General features: G+C 37.6%; 1 protein-coding gene across 9 annotated transcripts in view; it reads left to right on the top strand.

The window, feature by feature from the left end:
• The window catches only part of LOC311087309 (uncharacterized protein), a 504,672-nt gene that overhangs the window by 580 nt on the left and 482,491 nt on the right, over nt 1–21,601 (top strand). For all 9 annotated transcript variants that reach the window (XM_084120622.1, XM_084120620.1, XM_084120623.1 and 6 more), the window contains exons 2-8: nt 918–1,046; nt 1,648–1,755; nt 2,022–2,106; nt 5,296–5,491; nt 5,586–7,416; nt 8,016–8,180; nt 9,024–9,197. In XM_084120622.1, coding sequence (XP_083976748.1) covers nt 988–1,046; nt 1,648–1,755; nt 2,022–2,106; nt 5,296–5,491; nt 5,586–7,416; nt 8,016–8,180; nt 9,024–9,197 — 2,618 coding nt within the window. In that variant the 5' untranslated portion in view covers nt 918–987. The remainder of the gene's footprint in view (nt 1–917; nt 1,047–1,647; nt 1,756–2,021; nt 2,107–5,295; nt 5,492–5,585; nt 7,417–8,015; nt 8,181–9,023; nt 9,198–21,601) is intronic.

Raw genomic sequence — 21,601 nt, 5'->3', positions numbered from 1 at the left:
TTCGGGCGCACGTACACTTTTAGTAAGGATCCTGGAGCGACGTGCGCGGACTGACAACAAGCGTTACTGAGTTTAAAATACTGATAAATTCTCTTCTTAGTAGACAAGACTGCAAGTAAGTTTAATACATTCTCCATTACAGTCATTTGTAATTATTAGGATCTTCATATTGTATATTAAGCGAGATAAATGTGTTGTTACAGAAGGCTGTTCTTCTGCTACTCCGAACAGACGAAGAATCTGCCAGAAATTACAATCTTTTGAAGTTAAAACATGAAGTTTTAGTGAGAAAGGGTTATTGAACACGAATATGTTTCTGAAAGTTTTCTCCCATTTCCTCTTCAGTTTTAGGCTGTTGTTTATGTGATGTGAAATCGAAAGTATTTTTGAAGCAGACATTTACAGTAGACAGACAGATGAAGCCTGACGTCAGTGAACAACAATCTGCTGTTATTAAACTGAATATCTCAGTTCAGATATAGCAATTATGATTAGTAGTTATACAGTATGTCTATTATAATTCTGCTTACTTTTACTCAATCAGTTGTTTTAGGATCATTTAAAAGTAATGAAATCAACCATCATTGTGAACTTGAAACCGATTCAACAATTAATACAGATTGGGTAAATATGACTGTAAAATGATACTGATAACTGTAATAGAGAATATAACAAATCAAATTTTTAAACACAATTGCTTTTCCCCAATGAATTAATATTTAGAGTCAGTTAAACTCATTAAACAATCAGAAATGATTAAGACCATTCGGTTATTTTACATGGCAATATATTTGTCTGTAACTCACTTTATTTTATAGATAGTTTTTGCTGTTGCTGTTGTTGATGATAACTCCGCATTCTTCATTATTGTCTTAAATAAGATGTTCTTCATCTGTGTAAAATGGTGTCATCTCCAGGTGATGCTGAAGGATTGAGTGTTTCCAGAAAGCAGTGCTGATCAGTTTTCAGTGTCAGTTTAGCTGCAGTATGTCAGAGGAAAGAGGAAAGGACTCTCTCTCTCAGATGAGGCTCTCAGAGAAACACAGGTAAGACTGCGTCTGTTTTCATCACTTTAAACTCCACTGGACTTTGTGTTTCCCTGTCAATAACACAACTTTAAGCATTGTTCTATATTTGCACAACTTCAGTTTTTAACTTCTTAAATTAACTCTGACTTTATCTATAAAGGCCTGTTTGCTCTATAGAAAATATCACAGTTAATAAATTATTAATAACCTTCTAGACGCTGAATTAATCCAGATAAATGACTTCAGTTTTTAGATCATACAATTATTGACAGACATTAGGAAACAACTATACACTTAATTTAATTCAAGTATGCTAACACAACTGTGTCACACAGACATTTCTGCTCTCTATTTCTGTCAATAAACAAAAACTTGAAATGTTCTCATAAAATAGAGTGAAGTATTTTTTAACATATTTAATCTCTCTCATGTATATTAAAGAAATCGTTAAACTAATGTGAGCCAGTAAAATAAAATAGTAGTTAACTATAAAACAGTAAATTGTGTGAGTGTGTGTATTTCTGTGGAGGATTAGATAAAGACACAGATGTGTTTCACACACAGTTGATCCTCCTTTACTAAAGTGTTTTCTCTCTCTCTCTGTTCTGTGTGTCATCAGTGTAAGATCAGGCTCACATGTGTCCAGCTCTGTGTCTCTGAAGAGTGATTGGTCTAAAGGTGGACATCCACCAGACTTCAGTGAGAAAACACCATCATCTAATGAAAGGTATTTCATGAGTTTCTAATTTTTTGTCACACGTTGTCTGTGTTTAAAAGTTGTATCAGTGAATATCAATCATGAAACATTTTTAGATCCAATATTTATCATTATTTATCATTGAATCATTTATCATGATATTTATTATTGAATACTCTGATAAATATTTGATCTGATAAATATTTTATCAGAGTATTCACAGCTAATGCTTTTTCTCTTTCTGTGAAATTTTGCCTGGAAAATCAGTATTGATTTATTGATTTATTTGATTACAGGCTTCAATATGAGACATTAGACTCAGACGTTCAGACTCACAGGAACCACGAGAATTTCAAAGACAATCTTCTAGGAATCTTCCAGGTAGGAAAACACATTTTTATAAATGTTTAATATTTACAACAAACAAATATGTTATTGAACAAACATTTTATTTAATTCCTCCAGATCCATTTTTTCCTTTGAAGCTCTTATATATATTTTATTTTTCTATTTGTTACAAATATCAGCTGGTTAACATGTTAGTCTTTTAACTGGATTTTTGTATAGATATTATAGTTATTGAATAAATTGTGTTGACCAAATGTAGATGTACATTTTTTTTTTAAATTGTGTCGGTAACACTTTACGGTAAGGGTACATGAATTATCATGAATTCATGTATAAATTCATGCATGAAATATGCATTCATTCATGCATTAATATCTCATGAATCATCAGGAACTAACACGAGTTCAACATTTTTCATTCATGACTTCATGGATGAACAACACCTTAATTAAAACATTAACTAAGATGAGTACATCATCATGAATTATGATTTATTACGCATGATCATGATGTTTTCTTTGTTCACACAAAAAATTGGTCTTTACCACCCATTGTGGATAAAGCTATGGTTATGGTACATGAATCATCATGAATTCATGCATAAAAAAGTATTAATTCATGTATGCAAGACTGCTCTTCGAATTATTAAAGGAATGTACAAAAATCCACATTATCTAATGCATGCATACAGGCTAGAACAGTATATAAATTAATGTGAGAACTTTTTTTCTGAATTATGATCTGAGTTTCCAAGCATGTTCATGTCTTCTCATAGCCTGCAGGTAAATGGACAGAGCCCAAAATTGGCCAATCACAGCACATATTATACGAATTCTGTTGGCGTTCAAATACTAGTCATCATTAACTAAGCATTATTTATCTATGACTTCATCATGTGTGTGGCCCCTCAACTAAAGTGGTGACTTGGTGCTTTGAAACACTGATGAACAATGTGTTTTCATTATGATCTGAGTTATCCATCATGTTCATGTCTTCTTCATAGCCTGCAGGTAAATGGACAGACCCCAAAATTGGCCAATCACAGCACATAACATACGAATTCTGTTGGCATTCAAATACAGTAGTCATCATTAACTAAGCATTATTTATCTATGACTTCCTCATGTGTGTGGCCCCTCAACTAAAGTGGTGACTTGGTGCTTTGAAACACTGATGAACAATGTGGCATAACTGTGAAATGAATATGAACATGAAAGTTCAAGCCTTTGCAAACAATGTACTGTGGACACAAATGGACTTTGATCTTAACTTTACTGCTTTATTCTTAAATGGTATAAACCAGTTAAAAACCATAAAGCTGTTTAAAAAAAATGTTTCACAAACAGCTTGATCTCTTTTTGGGTAAAGAGTCACCTTTAAGCTACTGATGTGACTCCTCCATATCATGAAATTGTAAAACAGCTTTATGGTTTTGTAAAGAGTTTTCAGATATACAGGCACTTAAAATAAAGTTCATGGTGTATGTACTGAATTCCTTCTCAGCTCTTTCCAGCTGTTGATTTAACTGGTTTATACCGTTCAGAATAAAGCAGTAAAGTTACATAACATCATTACGATTTTACAGCTAAAAAATGTACGTTAAACTATTTACGAATATTTCATATTATAAAGATATCTGTATAATTTCCCTTTTACCATTTTATAGATTATAAATGTAAGATCCCTTAAACCTACTCCCACACCTAAACATACCCATTTTATAGACAATATTAAAAGGATAAAACGTAATGGACAGATATGTGTAGGGAAATGGCAGTTTTATTAACAATGTAGCATTAAAAGATAGTTTGAGCAACTAATCCTACCCCTACCCCTAAACCTAACCATTTCTTAAAACTACGTAACTACAATTATAAATTAAAACAACAGACAGACAATCACAATCATTTATTTATTGAGAAAATGTCAAAACCGGTACCAAAAGTCGTTCACATGACGATGTGTCGCAGTCCTCTCTGCTAGTAACGTTATATAATAGTTTTGTATGAGGTAACGTTACAGAGCAGAATTTAAGTTATTAATCCATGAAAATGTTAATCCGGTTCGGTTTGCTGTTCGCTCTGTGAAGGCGCGCGCGCTTCTCCATTTCAAATGTAGTACACAACTTAAACACGGCATGTCGCAATCTGTGACGAAGCATGCGAGAGCCAATGAGCGTTTGATATCACTGCCGTAAAACATGTCGTAACGCTTCGCCATTTGTGTCCACAGTACATTGTTTGCAAAGGCTTGAACTTTCATGTTCATATTCATGTCATTTCACAGTTATGCCACATTGTTCATCAGTGTTTCAAAGCACCAAGTCACCACTTTAGTTGAGGGGCCACACACATGATGAAGTCATTGATAAATAATGCTTAGTTAATGATGACTACTGTATTTGAATGCCAACAGAATTCGTATGCTATGTGCTGTGATTGGCCAATTTTGGGGTCTGTCCATTTACCTGCAGGCTATGAAGAAGACATGAACATGATGGATAACTCAGATCATAATGAAAACACATTGTTCATCAGTGTTTCAAAGCACCAAGTCACCACTTTAGTTGAGGGGCCACACACATGATGAAGTCATTGATAAATAATGCTTAGTTAATGATGACTAGTATTTGAACGCCAACAGAATTCGTATAATATGTGCTGTGATTGGCCAATTTTGGGCTCTGTCCATTTACCTGCAGGCTATGAGAAGACATGAACATGCTTGGAAACTCAGATCATAATTCAGAAAAAAAGTTCTCACATTAATTTATATACTGTTCTAGCCTGTATGCATGCATTAGATAATGTGGATTTTTGTACATTCCTTTAATAATTCGAAGAGCAGTCTTGCATACATGAATTAATACTTTTTTATGCATGAATTCATGATGATTCATGTACCATAACCATAGCTTTATCCACAATGGGTGGTAAAGACCAATTTTTTGTGTGAACAAAGAAAACATCATGATCATGCGTAATAAATCATAATTCATGATGATGTACTCATCTTAGTTAATGTTTTAATTAAGGTGTTGTTCATCCATGAAGTCATGAATGAAAAACGTTGAACTCATGTTAGTTCCTGATGATTCATGAGATATTAATGCATGAATGAATGCATATTTCATGCATGAATTTATACATGAATTCATGATAATTCATGTACCCTTACCGTAAATTGTTACCATTGTGGCTTTTTTCTTACTTTTGTTTGTAGGATCTTGAGAGCAAAATAATCAATTTTCTGAAGAATGAGCTGGAGAAGTTTAAGAAAATATTACAGAAAGAGAACACACAACACTTTGTGAAGGACTTTATTGAGAACAGATCCAGTATCACAGAATCAGCTCTTGATCTCACACTACATTACCTGAGAGAGATGAAGCAAGATGAAGCTGCTGATGCTCTAGAAGGTTAGAGACTCATGATCATCTGTCTGATTGTTTCTTATAAATGTAGGAGAGAAAATGAAGACTAAAACTATCTGTTTTCTGTTGCTGTGTTTAGATGAGCTGTTCTTCATTCATCAGCTGAAATGTGGCCTAAAGAAGAAGTATCAGTGTGTGTTTGAAGGAATTGCGAAGCAAGGTGACTCCACACTTCTGAATAACATCTACACAGATCTCTATATCACTCAGGGCGGCAGTGAACAGGTCAATACTGAACATGAGGTGAGACAGATTGAAGTTGCTTCCAGGCGTCATGAAGCACAAGAGATACAGGTTGAATGCACAAATATGTTTGAAGCTCCTGAACAAGACGAGGAGATCCGAACTGTCCTGACAAAAGGAGTCGCTGGCATCGGGAAATCAGTCTCTGTGCAAAAGTTTGTTCTGGACTGGGCTGAAGGAAAAGAAAATCAAGATATCAGCTTCATATTTCCTCTTCCATTCAGAGAGATGAACTTAAAGGAGAAACAAAAACTAAGTTTGATGGACCTTATAACTCAATTTTTCCCAGAAACAAAAGGACTGAACCTTACAAGAAGGAATCAGTTCAAAGTGCTGTTCATCCTTGATGGACTGGACGAATGTCGCCTTCCTCTGAAGTTTGATCGTAATGAGACGTGGCGTGATGTGTCGTCACCAGCCTCTCTGGATGTTCTCCTAACGAACCTCATGAAGGGAAATCTGCTTCCTTCTGCTCTCATCTGGATCACCACCAGACCAGCAGCTGCCAGTAAGATTCCTCCTGACTGCATCGACCGGCTGACAGAGATACGAGGATTCAGTGACGCACAAAAGCAAGAGTACTTCAAAAAAAGATTCACTGATGAGAATCAGGCCAACACAATCATTGATCACGTTAAAAAATCAAAGAGTCTCTTCATCATGTGCCACATCCCAGTCTTCTGCTGGATTTCAGCCACGGTTCTCCAGAACATTCTGGAGGAGAAAAGAAATAATGATGTGAAAAACACTCAGGCTGATGAGATCTCTAAAACACTGCAGGAATCAAACACTGAAGACACTCCCAAGACTCTGACACAAATGTACACACACTTTCTCCGCTTCCAGATCCAGCAGAGCCGCCGGAAGTATGATGGAGAATACACACCAGATGTTTCCTGGGATAAAGACGCCATCCTTTCACTGGGGAAACTGGCGTTTCATCAGCTGGAAAGCAGCAACCTGATCTTCTATGACACAGACCTGGAAGCCTGTGGTATTGACGTCTATAAGGCATCAGTGTACTCAGGCATGTGTACCCAGATCTTTAAGGAGGAAACAGGGATCGTTCTTGGTACCATGTACTGCTTTGTTCACTTGAGCATTCAAGAGTTTATTGCAGCCCTTTATGCACATCTGTTTCTGGACATCAACAAGACAAGTGTGTTTGATCATGAGTCTACAGAACAGGAAAACAGAAATGAAACCATGATTGATTTCCTCAAGACTGCAGTGGACAAGGCGCTTGAGAGTGACAATGGACACCTGGACCTTTTCCTTCGCTTCCTCCTCGGTCTGTCGCTCCAGTCCAATCGAGGACTCTTACGAGGTCTGTTGACACAGCAAGACTGCAATGACCAGAGCAACAAGGAAATAGATCAGTACATCAAGCAGAAATTAGAAGATGATCTTCCTGCAGAGAGATCCATCAATCTGTTCTACTGTCTGAATGAACTGAACGACCAAACTCTGGTGAAAGAGATCCAGACCCACCTTAGCAAAGGAAGTCTCTCATCTGGTGACCTTTCACCTGCCCAGTGGTCTGCTTTAGCCTTTGTGTTGTTGACGTCAGAGGAAGAGCTGGAGGAGTTTGAGCTTCAGAAATTCAAGAAATCAGACGAGTGTCTCATTAGATTATCGGCAGTCATCAAAACCTCCAGAAGAGCTCTGTAAGTCTTTTAATATATTTTGTCATGTTTTGCTCTCATCTGAAAAATGTCTACATTACTCTATAGTGATTCCTTATCATGAACATGAACTTATTAAAGCCTGAGATATATTAAATAATAGTCTGAAAATGTTTTTTTTTTTTTTTTGAGACCATGTGGAAATATAAAAGACCATGTAAAAATGTTTGCATGTTTTATATCATATGATACAGCAGACTGTTATGACTTATATAGAATTATATATTAGCTCATACTCATTCTTGAGGGAAAAAAAAAAACATATTTTATTCATATACCCAGACTGGGGGAAAGAATGTAATTTGGTACAGATGTTATTTATATTGCCAAAATGAAAGATGAAATTCTGAAAGGTTATAATATAAAACATTGATATTTTTATAAAACAGGCTGCTTAAATACAGTACATATACATTATCGATTGTTACTATATCTCCCAATAATTTGATATTTTAAATGCTTAGTTTATGTAAAAAGTGTTTATGTAAAAGAATTATAATGAAAAATATATTTAATATTTATTTTTTGAAAAATGTATTGGGAATGTGCTCCATCTAATTCTGTGTTGTGATTTATTGTAGGTTAAATGATTGTAACTTAACAGATAAAAGCTGTTCAGCTCTGGCTGCAGTTCTTGGATCAGATACCAATCTGAAAGAGCTGAACATGAACAATAATAATCTGCAGGATTCAGGAGTGAAGCTGCTCTGCACTGGACTGAATAAGTCTAAATTAGAGATACTGAGGTAAGTTTAGCCACAGGAGTCACATGACGAGAGTGAGGCTTGATGACTGACAGGGCGATGCTGGAGACAAAAGCGCAAGAGAAAGTATTGGTTACTAATGTACCCCTCATTCCCTAATAGAGGAAACAGAGACGTTATGTTAAAGTCTGACAAATGGGGTCAGCTCAAATCACCTCTGAGTTCTAGAAAAATGGGCAGTGGAATTTGCATGCCTAGCAACTCCTCCGTACATATGGCTGTATAAGATGGCAGCACACATCCACTCATTCAGGTTTATGCTGAGGAGCCGAGACGGGGTCCCGGCCATTCAGTGGGATAGTTCAGGGTTGTGGCAGGAGGTACATAACGTCTCTATTCCCTCCATCAGGGAATGAGGGTTACATCAGTCACATCAGCCACGTTCAACGTTATGTCGAAAACTAACAAATGGGGTCCCTAAGTTGTAACTTCCCTATGACCCCACGAATGCCCAAAATGCTAGTCCTTCTTGCCAACGGGATGGGGACAGGGCTTACCATGGAGACAGTCATAGCTGCTGTTCATGATATGTTAGTTCACAGGAAGAGTGCTTTGGCTCTCTTCCTAATTTTCCTTACAGCCATAAAAAATATCAGAAACTAGGGAACATAACATAGGGAAACTGCTCTTTACGCTGCAGCACCCAGGGGGGGAATCGCTGCACTTGTCCATGCAATACGCCAATGAAAACACCACTGATTGAGCCGTAGACCACCAGAAAGAGGGGCTTCCTTATTGTGGAGGCGACTGGAAGAGCGATCATTCAGATTTATATTGTTCAGGTTTAACTGATTAATCAGCTGAATGTTTTCCTCTCTGTTCTAGACTCTCTAACTGCAGTGTGACAGAAGAAGGTTATAAAGCTCTGGCTTCAGCTCTGAGATCAAACCCTTCACACCTGATAGAGCTGGATCTCACAGGAAATGATCCTGGACAATCAGGAGTGAAGCAGCTCAGTGATTTACTACAGGATCCAGACTGTCAACTGAAGACACTGAGGTGAGACGATATCTAATAATGAACTAAATGATCTATATGCAGGCTAAATATTCATAACTAATATATTATTTTAGTTATACAATAAGCTGGACAATTTGTTACATTAAGATTAGATTAAATGCTATGGGCTCTGTCATGATGATGATAATTGTGAACACAGTTTAGTTGTGATGCGAGCTAGGGGTGTCCCGATCCGATCCACGTCATCGGTATCATGCCGATACTGGCCCAGAACGCTAGATCGGAGTTTGGAGGGGTGAAAAAAATATGATCCGATACCTATTAGGGGTGGAAGAGTACATGTATTCGTATTGAATCCGTATCGTATTGCATGGATTTACACGGAGAATACACGGTATAAAAATAAATAACACTCACGTTCACATTAATTACACGGTATAAAAATAAATAACACTCACGTTCACATTAATTAATGTAATGCGGAACTACTGTTAGATACGCGCATTGACATATGCGGGTTCTTTAGGGACACCTAATCTGTAGCCCCGCCTTAGCTCTAAACGCGCGTCTATTACGCTTCAAACGCTCGCTTTATATGCGCCTCCTATTTGCTTTGGACGCGCGAATGGATTCAAAATTTTCAAGCGTCGAACTAGACGTGAGAGACGCGAATTTGATGCTCTATTCGCGTTTGTTGTGAACGCAGCATAATGAACAGACTGCGATGTCAAGATTGCAATGCTGGAGTGTGTGTGTGTCAGAGAGAGAGAGGCACGGGCGCGATTGAACAGTGGAAACATAAAACCATAATCCTTCATTTTGTTCATACAGGACATCATTAAAACTGCAAAGTGTTTAGCCTACTTTTTTGTGTAAAACACAATATTGTGCTTTTGTCAAACTGTAAACTCTTGTCAAACTGTAACCTACAACTGTCACCCAACCAAAATCACACACACACACACACACACACACTGTTTAAAAGCCAAAATTATCTCATCTTTTGGACATTCATCATATTCCATTGGTTTTTATTTCTTGTCCTGAAACAGAGCAGTAATCTGTTTATTTTTAAGTTACACATTCCACACTGATTAAAGAAAATCAAATGTGTTTTTAATGGTAGTATTATTCTATACAGAAATAAGTTATTTATAATTCAGATGAGAATAAAGTTAAAGTTAATACAAATTTTAAGGAAACAATAAAAATATAGCAAATTAATTTTAAATTCATTCAGGTACAATTACCAAATATATCTCAAGGTCTTTTGAATAAAGGGTGGCAGTCTTTCATTATCAACTGTTGTTGTGGACTATATACTGGAGAAGTATTTGTTCTCCATTTGAGAGAGATGTTTTTATGTGGCTAATTGAGCAAAGTGCTTCTATATATTTTATTATTATTAATATTAGTTCAATAAAATAAAAAAATATTGAATTGATAATGGTATCGGCAAATAGCCAAAGCTGCAGCATCGGTATCAGAAGTGAAAAAGTGGTATCGGGACATCCCTTATACGAGCTACAGGTCAAATAGACATTATGGGTCAGTATACTGGATGTGCTGATATTCTGGAGTATGTTATACCTTGAAAATTAACATGGACAATTTTGTTTTTGTGCACACTAAAAAATTCTAGATAACCTTTTCACTAGTTTGCCTGCCCATTCAGCCTTAAAGATTAATAGTAAACTAGCTTGGCTTGCCGTCCTTGGAGGAGGCTCGAACCCGAGGCTCCGCTTGAGCTCTGAGTTAAAACACACAAAAAGTATTGCAAAGACAGCAAGCTGGGCAATAAACCGTGAATGGTTTAGCGATATAGGTATAGGTAGAAAAGACTTAAGACATTAAGCCCTCTCCCCCCCAAAGATGAGTAGAATATTTCGCTGGTGACCCACGGTTTGTTATTTGGGAAGCAGGGTACAGTTGTTGTTGGTATAACACAGAAGTTTATATATCCAGTGACACAATAAGTGAGCTCATTAACATCATGACCGTTCATGCCAAATAGAACATTCCAGTCTGTAGTTTCAAAACTCTCTCTTAAAACTTCACTCCTCTCCATCATCCATTTCCTTATTGTTCTCGTCACAGCTGGCTGTTGCTGGACAAGTGGTTTATACCTACATGACAAATGCACCAAGTTGTGATCAGATTTACCCAATGAAGGAAGAGGGGTGGCGCTATAAGCTTCACTTTGATTTGCATAAAGTAAATCCAAGGTTTTATTGCCTCTGGTCGGGCAAGTCACAAACTGGCTAAAAGTTGGTAAAACAGTCCCAAGAGCAACATGGTTAAAATCTCCAGTTATTAAAATAAATGCCTGTGGATGCAGAGTCTGTAAGTCAGCAACGTGGTCATGAATAACTCCACACACCACAGCTGCGTTGGCTGAAGGCGGGACATATACAGTAGACACAATTACATGCAAATAATCCCTGTGTATATAGTATGGTCGCAGGCTTATCGTTAGCAGTTCAATGTCCATTGTGCAACGCTTTTTTTTAATAGAGATATGTCCTGGATTGCACCATTTGTTATTCACATATAGGCCTGTTGCAATAGTCAAATCAATTATTTGCACGATAAAAAAAATGAGCTCGATAATTTTTCCGGCCACGATAATTCCATTTGCATGCTTGTTTGTTTTCCTCGTCTCTCTCTCTCTCTCTCTACCAAAGAGACTGGATGACCACTCTCGGTTCCTTAGCGTATAGGAGGACTGAACTCTCTTGTCAGTCACATGGTCTTTGTGTGGGGAGGCGGCGCCACGGCGCTTGTCAGTCACATGGTCTTTGTATGGGAAAGCGATGGCGGGACTGCTTGCGACGACTGCCGGGAGAGAGAGAAGACGCTAGTTGTGAGTTGGAGGGAAAATAAAGAAATAGATGGAATTGGTTTCAAAGCCAAACGCGACAGCGAGCCTGATCTCATGAAAATGCGTATCTATACCGCAAATGTTATTTCTCGTGCCATTTATATGCCAAAAATAGTTTTTGCGTGCATATGATACGCACTTTATGGCGTGTAATACGCATGCACTCCTCACAACACTGATCCTAAGTATTTTCAGTGCGTAGCATATACACGCAATAAAGTGCGTCTCCGTCTTCCCGACAGTACACAATCACTCGGCATTTAGTCGATTAAGTAACAGGAGGACAGTGCAAATGGTGTGATATGGCCTGTTGAGGCTTTTTTTATTTGTTAACAAAGGTCCTGTCAGTTTTGCCTGTTATGGAATGTATCACTGTTTATGCCTAATGTCTAAAGCCTAATGTTTAATATTTTTTGAAGTGCAATTTAGTTTACATCCATTTTATTTATTAACAGACATTTATTTTGTTAACAGACACCGAGAGTCCATTGCTTTTATTGTTTTTGGCTGTTTTGTTCATTTTTTGTGGATATTTAAAATGTTTTCTGTTTTCAATGTTTAATATTCTTTAGAAATAAAAGTTTATAGATCTTTGAAAAGGTGTACCTGCATTATTATGCCATTATCATTATATTAGATGAAAATGGTCTCAGAACGACAATATTATCGTTTATCGCAATAATTTCTTGGACAATTTATCGTCCAGCAAAATTTGTTATCGTGACAGGCCTATTCACATACACTGCCAACCCCCCTCCTCTCCTCTTACCGCTTTCTTTAGATTTCCGATCTGCACGCACCATCTGAAAGCCCTCCATATCCACATTAGGGTCCGGGATATGATTATGATTACAGTCTCTGTAAAACACACAATACTGCATTCACAAGATTCCCGCTGACTCTTCGTCAGCATCATCAGCTCCTCCATTTTGTTCACGATAGATCTTACATTGCCGGTGATAACTGAAGGCAAGATGGGTTTAAACTTTTTCCGCCGCTTCCGCCTCTTCTTTCCCACTTTGCAGCCTCTTACATGTCTGTTTAGCTCACCAGGAATTTCCACTCTTCGTACAAACGCTGCAGAAGATTTCCGCAATTCAAGCAACTGATCTCTAGTATAAACAAGTTGGCGGAAAATGTTAAGTTATTTATGAGTCATACATTAACTCATGATTATCTGTGCATTAGTTAAGCATGAATTAATGCTTATTAGTGCACCCGTATTGTAAAGTGTTACCGCATTATTTAATGATATAACTTTAGTAATTAGAACTAAAACATGATAATCATGCATGAATGCATATTTGTCATTTTAACTGAACTTAGGACTGGTGGTGGTGCTAAAGATATTGTTGGTCATTAAATTTTTTGGGAAAAAAAGAAAAAGATAATAATTCTTATTAAAAGATACTACTAATAATGACAATATACAACACATGAGGTACTGGATCTAAAAGACATCATGGCCATCTGTTTGACAAGCCAGAAAGGAGGTGTCATTTAAGGCTTAGAATCTTTTACAGTGAATATAAGGAATATAATCAATTCTTGTCTCGACTTTACTGCAAGCCTAGAGGTCACGCCATGACGTATCGATCTTCTACTGGTTAAACTTCACGTGATGCGAATTTGTGTTCAGATGTGATCTTTTCGCATGAGCTTGCGTGCATTTGAATGGAAATCCACAGAACATAAAGTGCAGTTTGACTGCCCATAACAAATGCCAGTTGACCAGGAGATTTAAAAACGAACAGTTCATTCATTAAAAGTAGATCTTAATTGCCTTCGTGCTGTGGAAATACAACCCGTAAGACAGAACACAACGAGCGACCCAGGTCAATATAAGTTTAAGCACCGCTTAGGCATGAAATCATTTCCAAATCATCGGGAAATTGCTTGTAAGGGTGTCTGTGAGCGTGAGGAGAGACGGATGCATTCTCTACTCTGCGAATCGAGGATTGTTCATGAATTAAAACTCTATCCTAATTTTAATAAGAGCATGCTACTTCGTCTCTTCAGTTACGTCCACGCCAGCGCCCAGTAGTATAATGTTCTTCTTCGCACAAATATCTGGATTTCAACCTTTTCATGTTATTACAAAAATGACTAAACCACTTTCTATGATGCATTTAATGAAGAAAACATCTTGACAAAAATGCCAGGACGGCGCAACAACTTGACACTTTAGTCGTTTAAAAAGAGAACTAACAGATAGGCTAATTAGTTTGTGACGATATGAACATCTTCAATTCCAAACCCAGCCGACTGACTTGTTTAGAACAAACATCAGCCATACAAGGTAAGCTATGGGTATTTAGTCTGGCCCGCTGTGGCATGGTTATGCAATATTTTTGCATGTGATATTTGTGATCAAGGGGTTTTCTGAAATGTATATAAGCCACGTGAATGGCAGGTTGCCGATACAGGACTCAGACATTGTAATATAACTTAGTTGTTTGTCAGGACTCGGGTCTCTCTCTCCTGCAATGTTTTGTTTTCCTTTTTCACGTGATCGCACTGAGCAATAGCGCTTAAAGCTTAAAATGAGTGATTAAAGGTGAAGTATGTGGTTTCTGCTACTACACTGGTGACACCCAGTGGAATTACACAAATAAAGCAACATTGCAAACCCTTCTGCCTGGTTAACGGATCCCCCTTTGCCTCAGCCCTGTTGGTCGCTCGGGACTCGCTGCCCGACTGTTTAAAAGTTGATTTTCAATAAATGCATTGTTGATCTGAATTCTTCGTTTCTGGGTCCTCTCTGTTGCAGAACCTGGCAGTGCTTATACTGGAAACCACCTTGCCATACCCAAGTGCTAAAAAATTTATTATAAATAAAATGCATCAAGATATAAATTATTAAATTAGTTGTAAATTAAATATCTTTAAATACTAATACAAAAAGAAAATAATAATACATTGACTTGGATATATAGGCCTATTATTTGTTCTAACGTTCACGCAAAAACTGTCATTCTGACGACCTGAGCACAACAGAGATAAATACACATACTCTTCTGAGGTTTATACTGTCGTATAAATGATAATCGATAAATGACGTTGTGTCTGCTGCTCATATAGTATGCTTGTAATGATGATCGACAGGACTGAATGTTTAGGCTCCTCCCGAATGTACGGTATGAACTTCTTTTAGTGAAATGGTTTTCTGAACACAATAGTTTCCATCAAGCCCAGATTCACTGCATCTCTCTACAGCTGGGCTGGGTTTCCTGAAACCTTCTTAACGCTACGTGCTTCTTAAGTTACACCTTAAGCTGTACCTTATCGTTAATACGTGTCTCCCGAAAGGCTCTTAGTTAAGTACACCTTCTGTAAGTCTTACGTTTTGAAGGTTGGTCTGAACCAGTCTTAGCTTCACCTTATCACTGTTGACCGTCTATACGAATATAATTCTGAAGTTTTAATACACCCAGACAGTGTTCAGTTAGGCTAATTCAAGTGTTTTCATGCAAAGAATAAAACTGTCATTATACGGATTGTTATAAGATTTTTAATTATATTATCCAAAGGTACATCAGCTGGCGAACCATTAAAGGCTTAAAGGGATAGTTCGCCCAAAAATGATATTTAAGCCATGATTTACTTACCCTCAAGCCGTTCGAGATGCATATGTCAATCTTTTTTCAGACGAACACATTTTCAGTTATTTTAGAAAATGTCTTAGATCTTTCAGTGGTTATAATGGGAAGCAATGGGGTCCAGCTGATTCAGGTTCGAAAATGTACATGCATCCTTCTCAAAAATAATCCATCCGGCTCCAGGGGGATAAACGAAGGCCTTCTGAGGGTAATCCGTGCGGTTTTGTCGTAAAAATATACATATTTAAAACTTTATAAACTAAAATAACTGGCTTCCGGTGGCGGTCGGTGCGCGTTCACAGAGATGGTTGCTGGCATATGATGTAAGACGTAGCGTAGGAAGCGTCGTGACGTAGAACGAACGTGACAGCGCAGCCAGAGAGCAGAGCAAAACAAAACTCAACGTTCGTTCTACGTCACAACGCTTTCCATCCCTGTGAACGCGCACCGACCGCCACCGGAAGCCAGTTATTTTAGTTTATAAAGTTTTAAATATGTATATTTTTACGACAAAACCGCACGGATTACCCTCAGAAGGCCTTCGTTTATCCCCCTGGAGCCGGATGGATTATTTTTGAGAAGGATGCATGTACATTTTCGAACGTGAATCAGCTGGACCCCATTGCTTCACATTATAACAACTGAAAGATCTAAGACATTTTCTAAAATAACTGAAAATGTGTTCGTCTGAAAAAAGATTGACATATGCATCTCGAACGGCTTGAGGGTGAGTAAATCATGGCTTAAATATCATTTTTGGGCGAACTATCCCTTTAATAGTCTATTTAAAGGGAATGATTGTGGTGGGGAGTACGGTGTACAGTTTAGGACATCCTCAGACCTCAGACACATGAAGACAAGGACTGAATGTTTAGGCATCATGCCTCAGACTAAAATGCTTCAGGTCTCAGGAAAAACAGTGCCGGGTGTCAGGTCTCGTACAATTAGGCATCAGACGAAACAGCCTCAAATCAAGTATATTTGTATAGCGCTTTTCACAATACAGATTGTATCAAAGCAGCTTCACAGTATTAAAACAAAATAATACAACAAAGTTTGTTTCTAGTGGAATTTATTGATTGATAGAATAAAATTAAATATCCCCAAAATATCCCCAACTGAGCAAGCCAAAGGCAACAGTGGCAAGGAACCGAAAAACTCCATCAAGTGACCTAATGGTGTCCTAAAACTCCATCAGGTGACCTAATGGAGAAAAAAAAAAAACCTTGGGAGAACCCAGGCTCAGTCGGGGGCCAGTTCTCCTCTGGCATTTATGAACTAGAGGCCGGATTGTAGTTTGAAACTGTGAGATTAACAATATTATATGAATGCCTGGCTGAAAAGATGCGTCTTTAATCTAGTTTTAAACTGGGAGAGTGAGTCCGAGTAACGAACAGTATCAGGAAGGCTATTCCAGAGTTTTGGAGCCAAATGCGAAAATGCTCTCCCTCCTTTGGTTGATCTGGATATCCTAGGTATGACCAAAAGCCTCGAATTTATTGATCTTAAAGAGCGTGATGGATTATAGGGTGATAGAAGATCCGTTAAATAGACTGGAGCTAAGCCGTTTAGGGCTTTATAAGTCAATAGCAATACCTTATAATTAATACGGAACTTTATAGGTAGCCAATGTAGTGATGATAAAATCGGTGTTATATGATCATATTTTCTTGATCTAGTAAGAACTCTAGCGGCTGCATTTTGGACTAACTGTAGCTTGTTTATTGAGGATGCAGGACAACCGGCTAATAAAGCATTACAGTAATCTAGTCTCGAGGTCATGAATGCATGAACTAACTTTTCTGCATCAGAAACTGATAGCATATTACGTAGCTTAGCAATGTTTCTAAGGTGGAAAAAGGCTGTTTTTGTAACATACGAAATATGATTTTCAAAAGACAGGTTACAATCAAGTATAACACCCAGGTCTTTTACTGTAGAGGATAAAGTAACAGGACATCCTATGATGTCAAAGTTGTATTGTGAGAGGTTCTGTGGGCGGTTTTTTGAACCGATAAGTATTACCTCTGTCTTGTCTGGATTTAATAAAAGAAAATTACGCGTCATCCAATCTTTTATATCTTTAACACACTCTGTCAATTTGGATAATTTAGCGTTTTCATCCGGCCGTGATGAAATATATATTTGAGTGTCATCAGCATAACAATGGAAACTAATTCCATGTTTCCTTATAATATTTCCAAGTGGCAGCATATATATTGAGAATAACAGAGGGCCCAACACAGATCCCTGCGGCACTCCATAGTTTACTGGAATTATGATCGATTTTTCTCCATTTAAATAGACAAAATGGTAGCGGTCTGATAAGTATGATCTAAACCAGCTTAATGCTTGTCCTTGAACACCAGTATAATTTTGTAGTCGATCTAAGAGTATTGTATGATCTATAGTATCGAACGCAGCACTTAGATCAAGTAAAACTAGTATTGAGAAACAGCCTTGGTCAGAAGCTAAGAGTAAATCATTTGTGATTTTAACGAGCGCAGTTTCAGTGCTATGATGCGGCCTGAATCCTGACTGAAACTTTTCATAGATATCATTTTCTTGCAAGAAAGAGCCCAGTTGAGTGGACACAACTTTTTCTAGTATTTTAGACATAAAAGGTAGATTTGAAATGGGTCTATAATTTGCTAGATAATAATATTGAGGAGAGGCTCTTCCACTACAGGTAACACTTCCTTCAGTAGTTTAGTTGGTATAGGATCTAATAAACATGTTGTTGTTTTAGATGAAGTGATAAGTTTATTTAACTCTTTTTGTTCTATAGTTGTAAAGCACTGTAATTGTTCTTGCGGGGGGAAAATTGAGGCTGATTTCAAAGGTGCGATTGAGGATTGAACGTTTACAATTGTGGTTCTGATGTTTTCTATTTTCTCAGTGAAGAAGTTCATGAAATCATTACTACTAAACTGTAACGGGATATTTTGTTCAGGTGACGTCTGTTTATTTGTTAGTCTAGCCACGGTGTTAAATAAAAACCTAGGATTGTTTTGGTTATTTTCTATTAGTTTGCGGAGGTGCTCAGCCCTGGCCGCTTTTAGGGCCTTTTTATAACGTGACATACAGTCTTTCCACGCGATTCTAAAGACCTCTAAATTAGTTTGTTTCCATTTACGCTCTAAATTACGGGTTTCTCTCTTTAGAACATGCGTAGTATTATTGTACCATGGTGCTTTAATTTTCTCTGTGACCTTTTTTAATCTAACGGGTGCAACAACATCCAATGTTCTAGAGAGAATGGTGCTCATAGTGCTAGTTAGTTCTTCTAGTTCATCTGTTTGTTTGGGTTCAGGCAGCAGCTGAGACAGATTAGATAAGCAACTCGAGAAATTATCTATGGTGGATGGAAGGATTGTTCTGCCTGGTCGAAAACGCGGCGCCGCATGACATATTACAGCAGTACGTAATATGCAAGTTACCAAGTAATGGTCAGTGACATCATCACTTTGTGGAATGATATCTATATCGGTTGGATCAGTTCCATATGATATAATTAAATCGAGTGTGTGATTAAGACGATGAGTTGGTCCGGTGACGTTTTGTTTGACCCCAAAGGAATTTAATAAATCTATAAACGCAGCCCCTAACGCATCATTTGGATTATCTACGTGTATGTTAAAATCTCCAACAATTAATGCTTTATCTACATTGACCAATAGATCTGAGAGAAAATCTGCAAACTCTTTTAGGAAATCAGCGTAAGGCCCAGGCGGTCTATATACGGTAGCCAAGGCTAGAGATAATATGGATTTTTTTCTAACATCTAAGAGCGTAACATTTAGTACAAGTATTTCAAACGAAATAAACTTATAACCCGTTTTCTGAGTAACATTGAGAATATCTCTATAGACCGCTGCAACACCGCCGCCACGACCAATCAGACGGGGTTCGTGCTTATAGGAGTATCCTAATGGAGTAGACTCATTTAGACCGAAATAATCATTAGGTTTAAGCCAAGTTTCAGTAAGGCAAAGGACATCGAAGCTATTATCCGTGACTATTTCATTTACAATAACTGCCTTAGGTGTGAGTGATCTAATGTTTAGAAGACCTAGCTTTAGAAATTGTTTTTGGTTACTAATAGCAACATTTTCTGGTTTAATAACAATTAGATTTTTTCTAGATCCTGCAGTAGATTTATTATTTGATCTCACTAAACGAGGAATAGACACAGTTTCTATGCAATGTTCTACACTATTTATATCAGTTAATTTGGTGCAGCAGAGACTATGATTTGAACTTTTGGTTACTAGTCAAAAGGTATTTAACATTTTGGAGATGTTATCTGACAGAAGATCCGATCCGAATCTGCTTGGGTGTAAGCCATCGGCACGGTAAAGCCTAGGACGCTCCCAAAACAGATTCCAATTATTTACAAAGAGCAGTTTCTGCTCATTGCACCATGATATTAACCATTAATTTAGCGCGAATAATCTACTAAACTTTTCATGACCTAGTCGGTATGTGGGAAGCGGTCCTGACACAATGATCGTTATATCAGGCGATGTGCTGCGTACCGTATCGATCAGATTCCTGAAGTCTTTCTTCAGAACCTCTGTCTGTCGCAGCCTGATGTCGGCCCCTCCCGCGTGCAGGACCACAGTTCCGACGCGCTCGTTCAGAATCTCGGGAACGTGAGCAGCGATTTCAGAAACACGAGCACCAGGAAAGCAGTGACTATGCACCTTACTTTTATTTAACGTAGCTTGTACGTGTCGAACGATGGAATCACCGATGATCACAGCATCGCGTTCTGTCCTCAGACAAAAAGGCATCGGCGAAAACAGACTCAGGTGGAGTTTGGAGATTCGTCCGATGCCTTTATGTCTGAGGTCTGAGGATGTCCTAAAATGTACACCGTAGGGGAGTTTGCTCAAACTATGGCAGCGATACAGCGAATAGTTGTGCTAAAAGACGGTGCCGTCCGCGGAGCGCTTTCAAAGGCCAGTGAATGCATTGTCCATTAAGTCCTTTTCAGACGCTAATTTCTCATAGGCTTGTATGGTATTTTAAACATTTACAGGGGTCAGTGATTTTATTGCCGTCCAAATCCATAATGTCAGTGTTTTTTCTCACCCAACCCACGTAAAAACAGGTCTGAGGATGCCAAATTGTTTTTTGACAAACAGGTCGTGTGGGAATTTTATTGCCATCTGAATCCAAATCTCTGAGTTTACAAGAAGAGATTCAAAATTCAGTGTTTAAATCCTTTTTGATCACTGTCGAGCACCGTACGTAAGATGTACACTTTTAATACTGAATGCTGGAAAGCATTTACAAGAACAATATTTCATCACAGCTCCAGCTCAGCGAACAGAAATGGGAAAGAGAAGAAGGCATGTAAACATTTGAAATGGTTATTGTGTCAGCAATATATGATACAGTTTTGAAATATGTAGGCTAGGCTATTACAGGCTATTATAGTTTGGGTTATTGTTTTTAATATCCTATTATAAGACGCCTATTTTTCACGCGACGCAAGCGTGTTGGAAGATAGAATAGAAATAGGATAGAAAAAGATGTTCCTATGTCATTTTGACACGAATAGGCCTACATATTAATAAATGACATTTTGATGTATGAAAGTCTTTAGGTTTTGACATAAATGCAGATATAAATGTAATTTTAAAAAATATTATCGATTTTCACCTCTCAATACAGAACGAAATATTCTGTAGCCTATTTTGCCGTCAACACTGCGACGTTGTCTTTGCTGCTATATATTTATGATTAACATGAAGTGCCTTCCACAACCCTCTCCCCATATGTCAAATAGATCACCAATGAGGCTTATCATATGTTACCAATATTAAACATTGTTTAATATAATCGCTGTTCATAGTTTTATTCAAAGTTCAGAATCAAGATAAAGTTATTACTGGTAACTTTTGTTTCTTATGATAAACGAGATAATGCTGCTAAATTATTATTTTTTTTTTTTA

This window comes from Abramis brama, assembly GCF_963993115.1.
Source record: "Abramis brama genome assembly, chromosome: 7".
Taxonomy (NCBI): domain Eukaryota; kingdom Metazoa; phylum Chordata; class Actinopteri; order Cypriniformes; family Leuciscidae; genus Abramis; species Abramis brama.
Note: the sequence above shows the minus strand (reverse complement) of the source record. Positions and strands in the feature narration are given on the sequence as shown.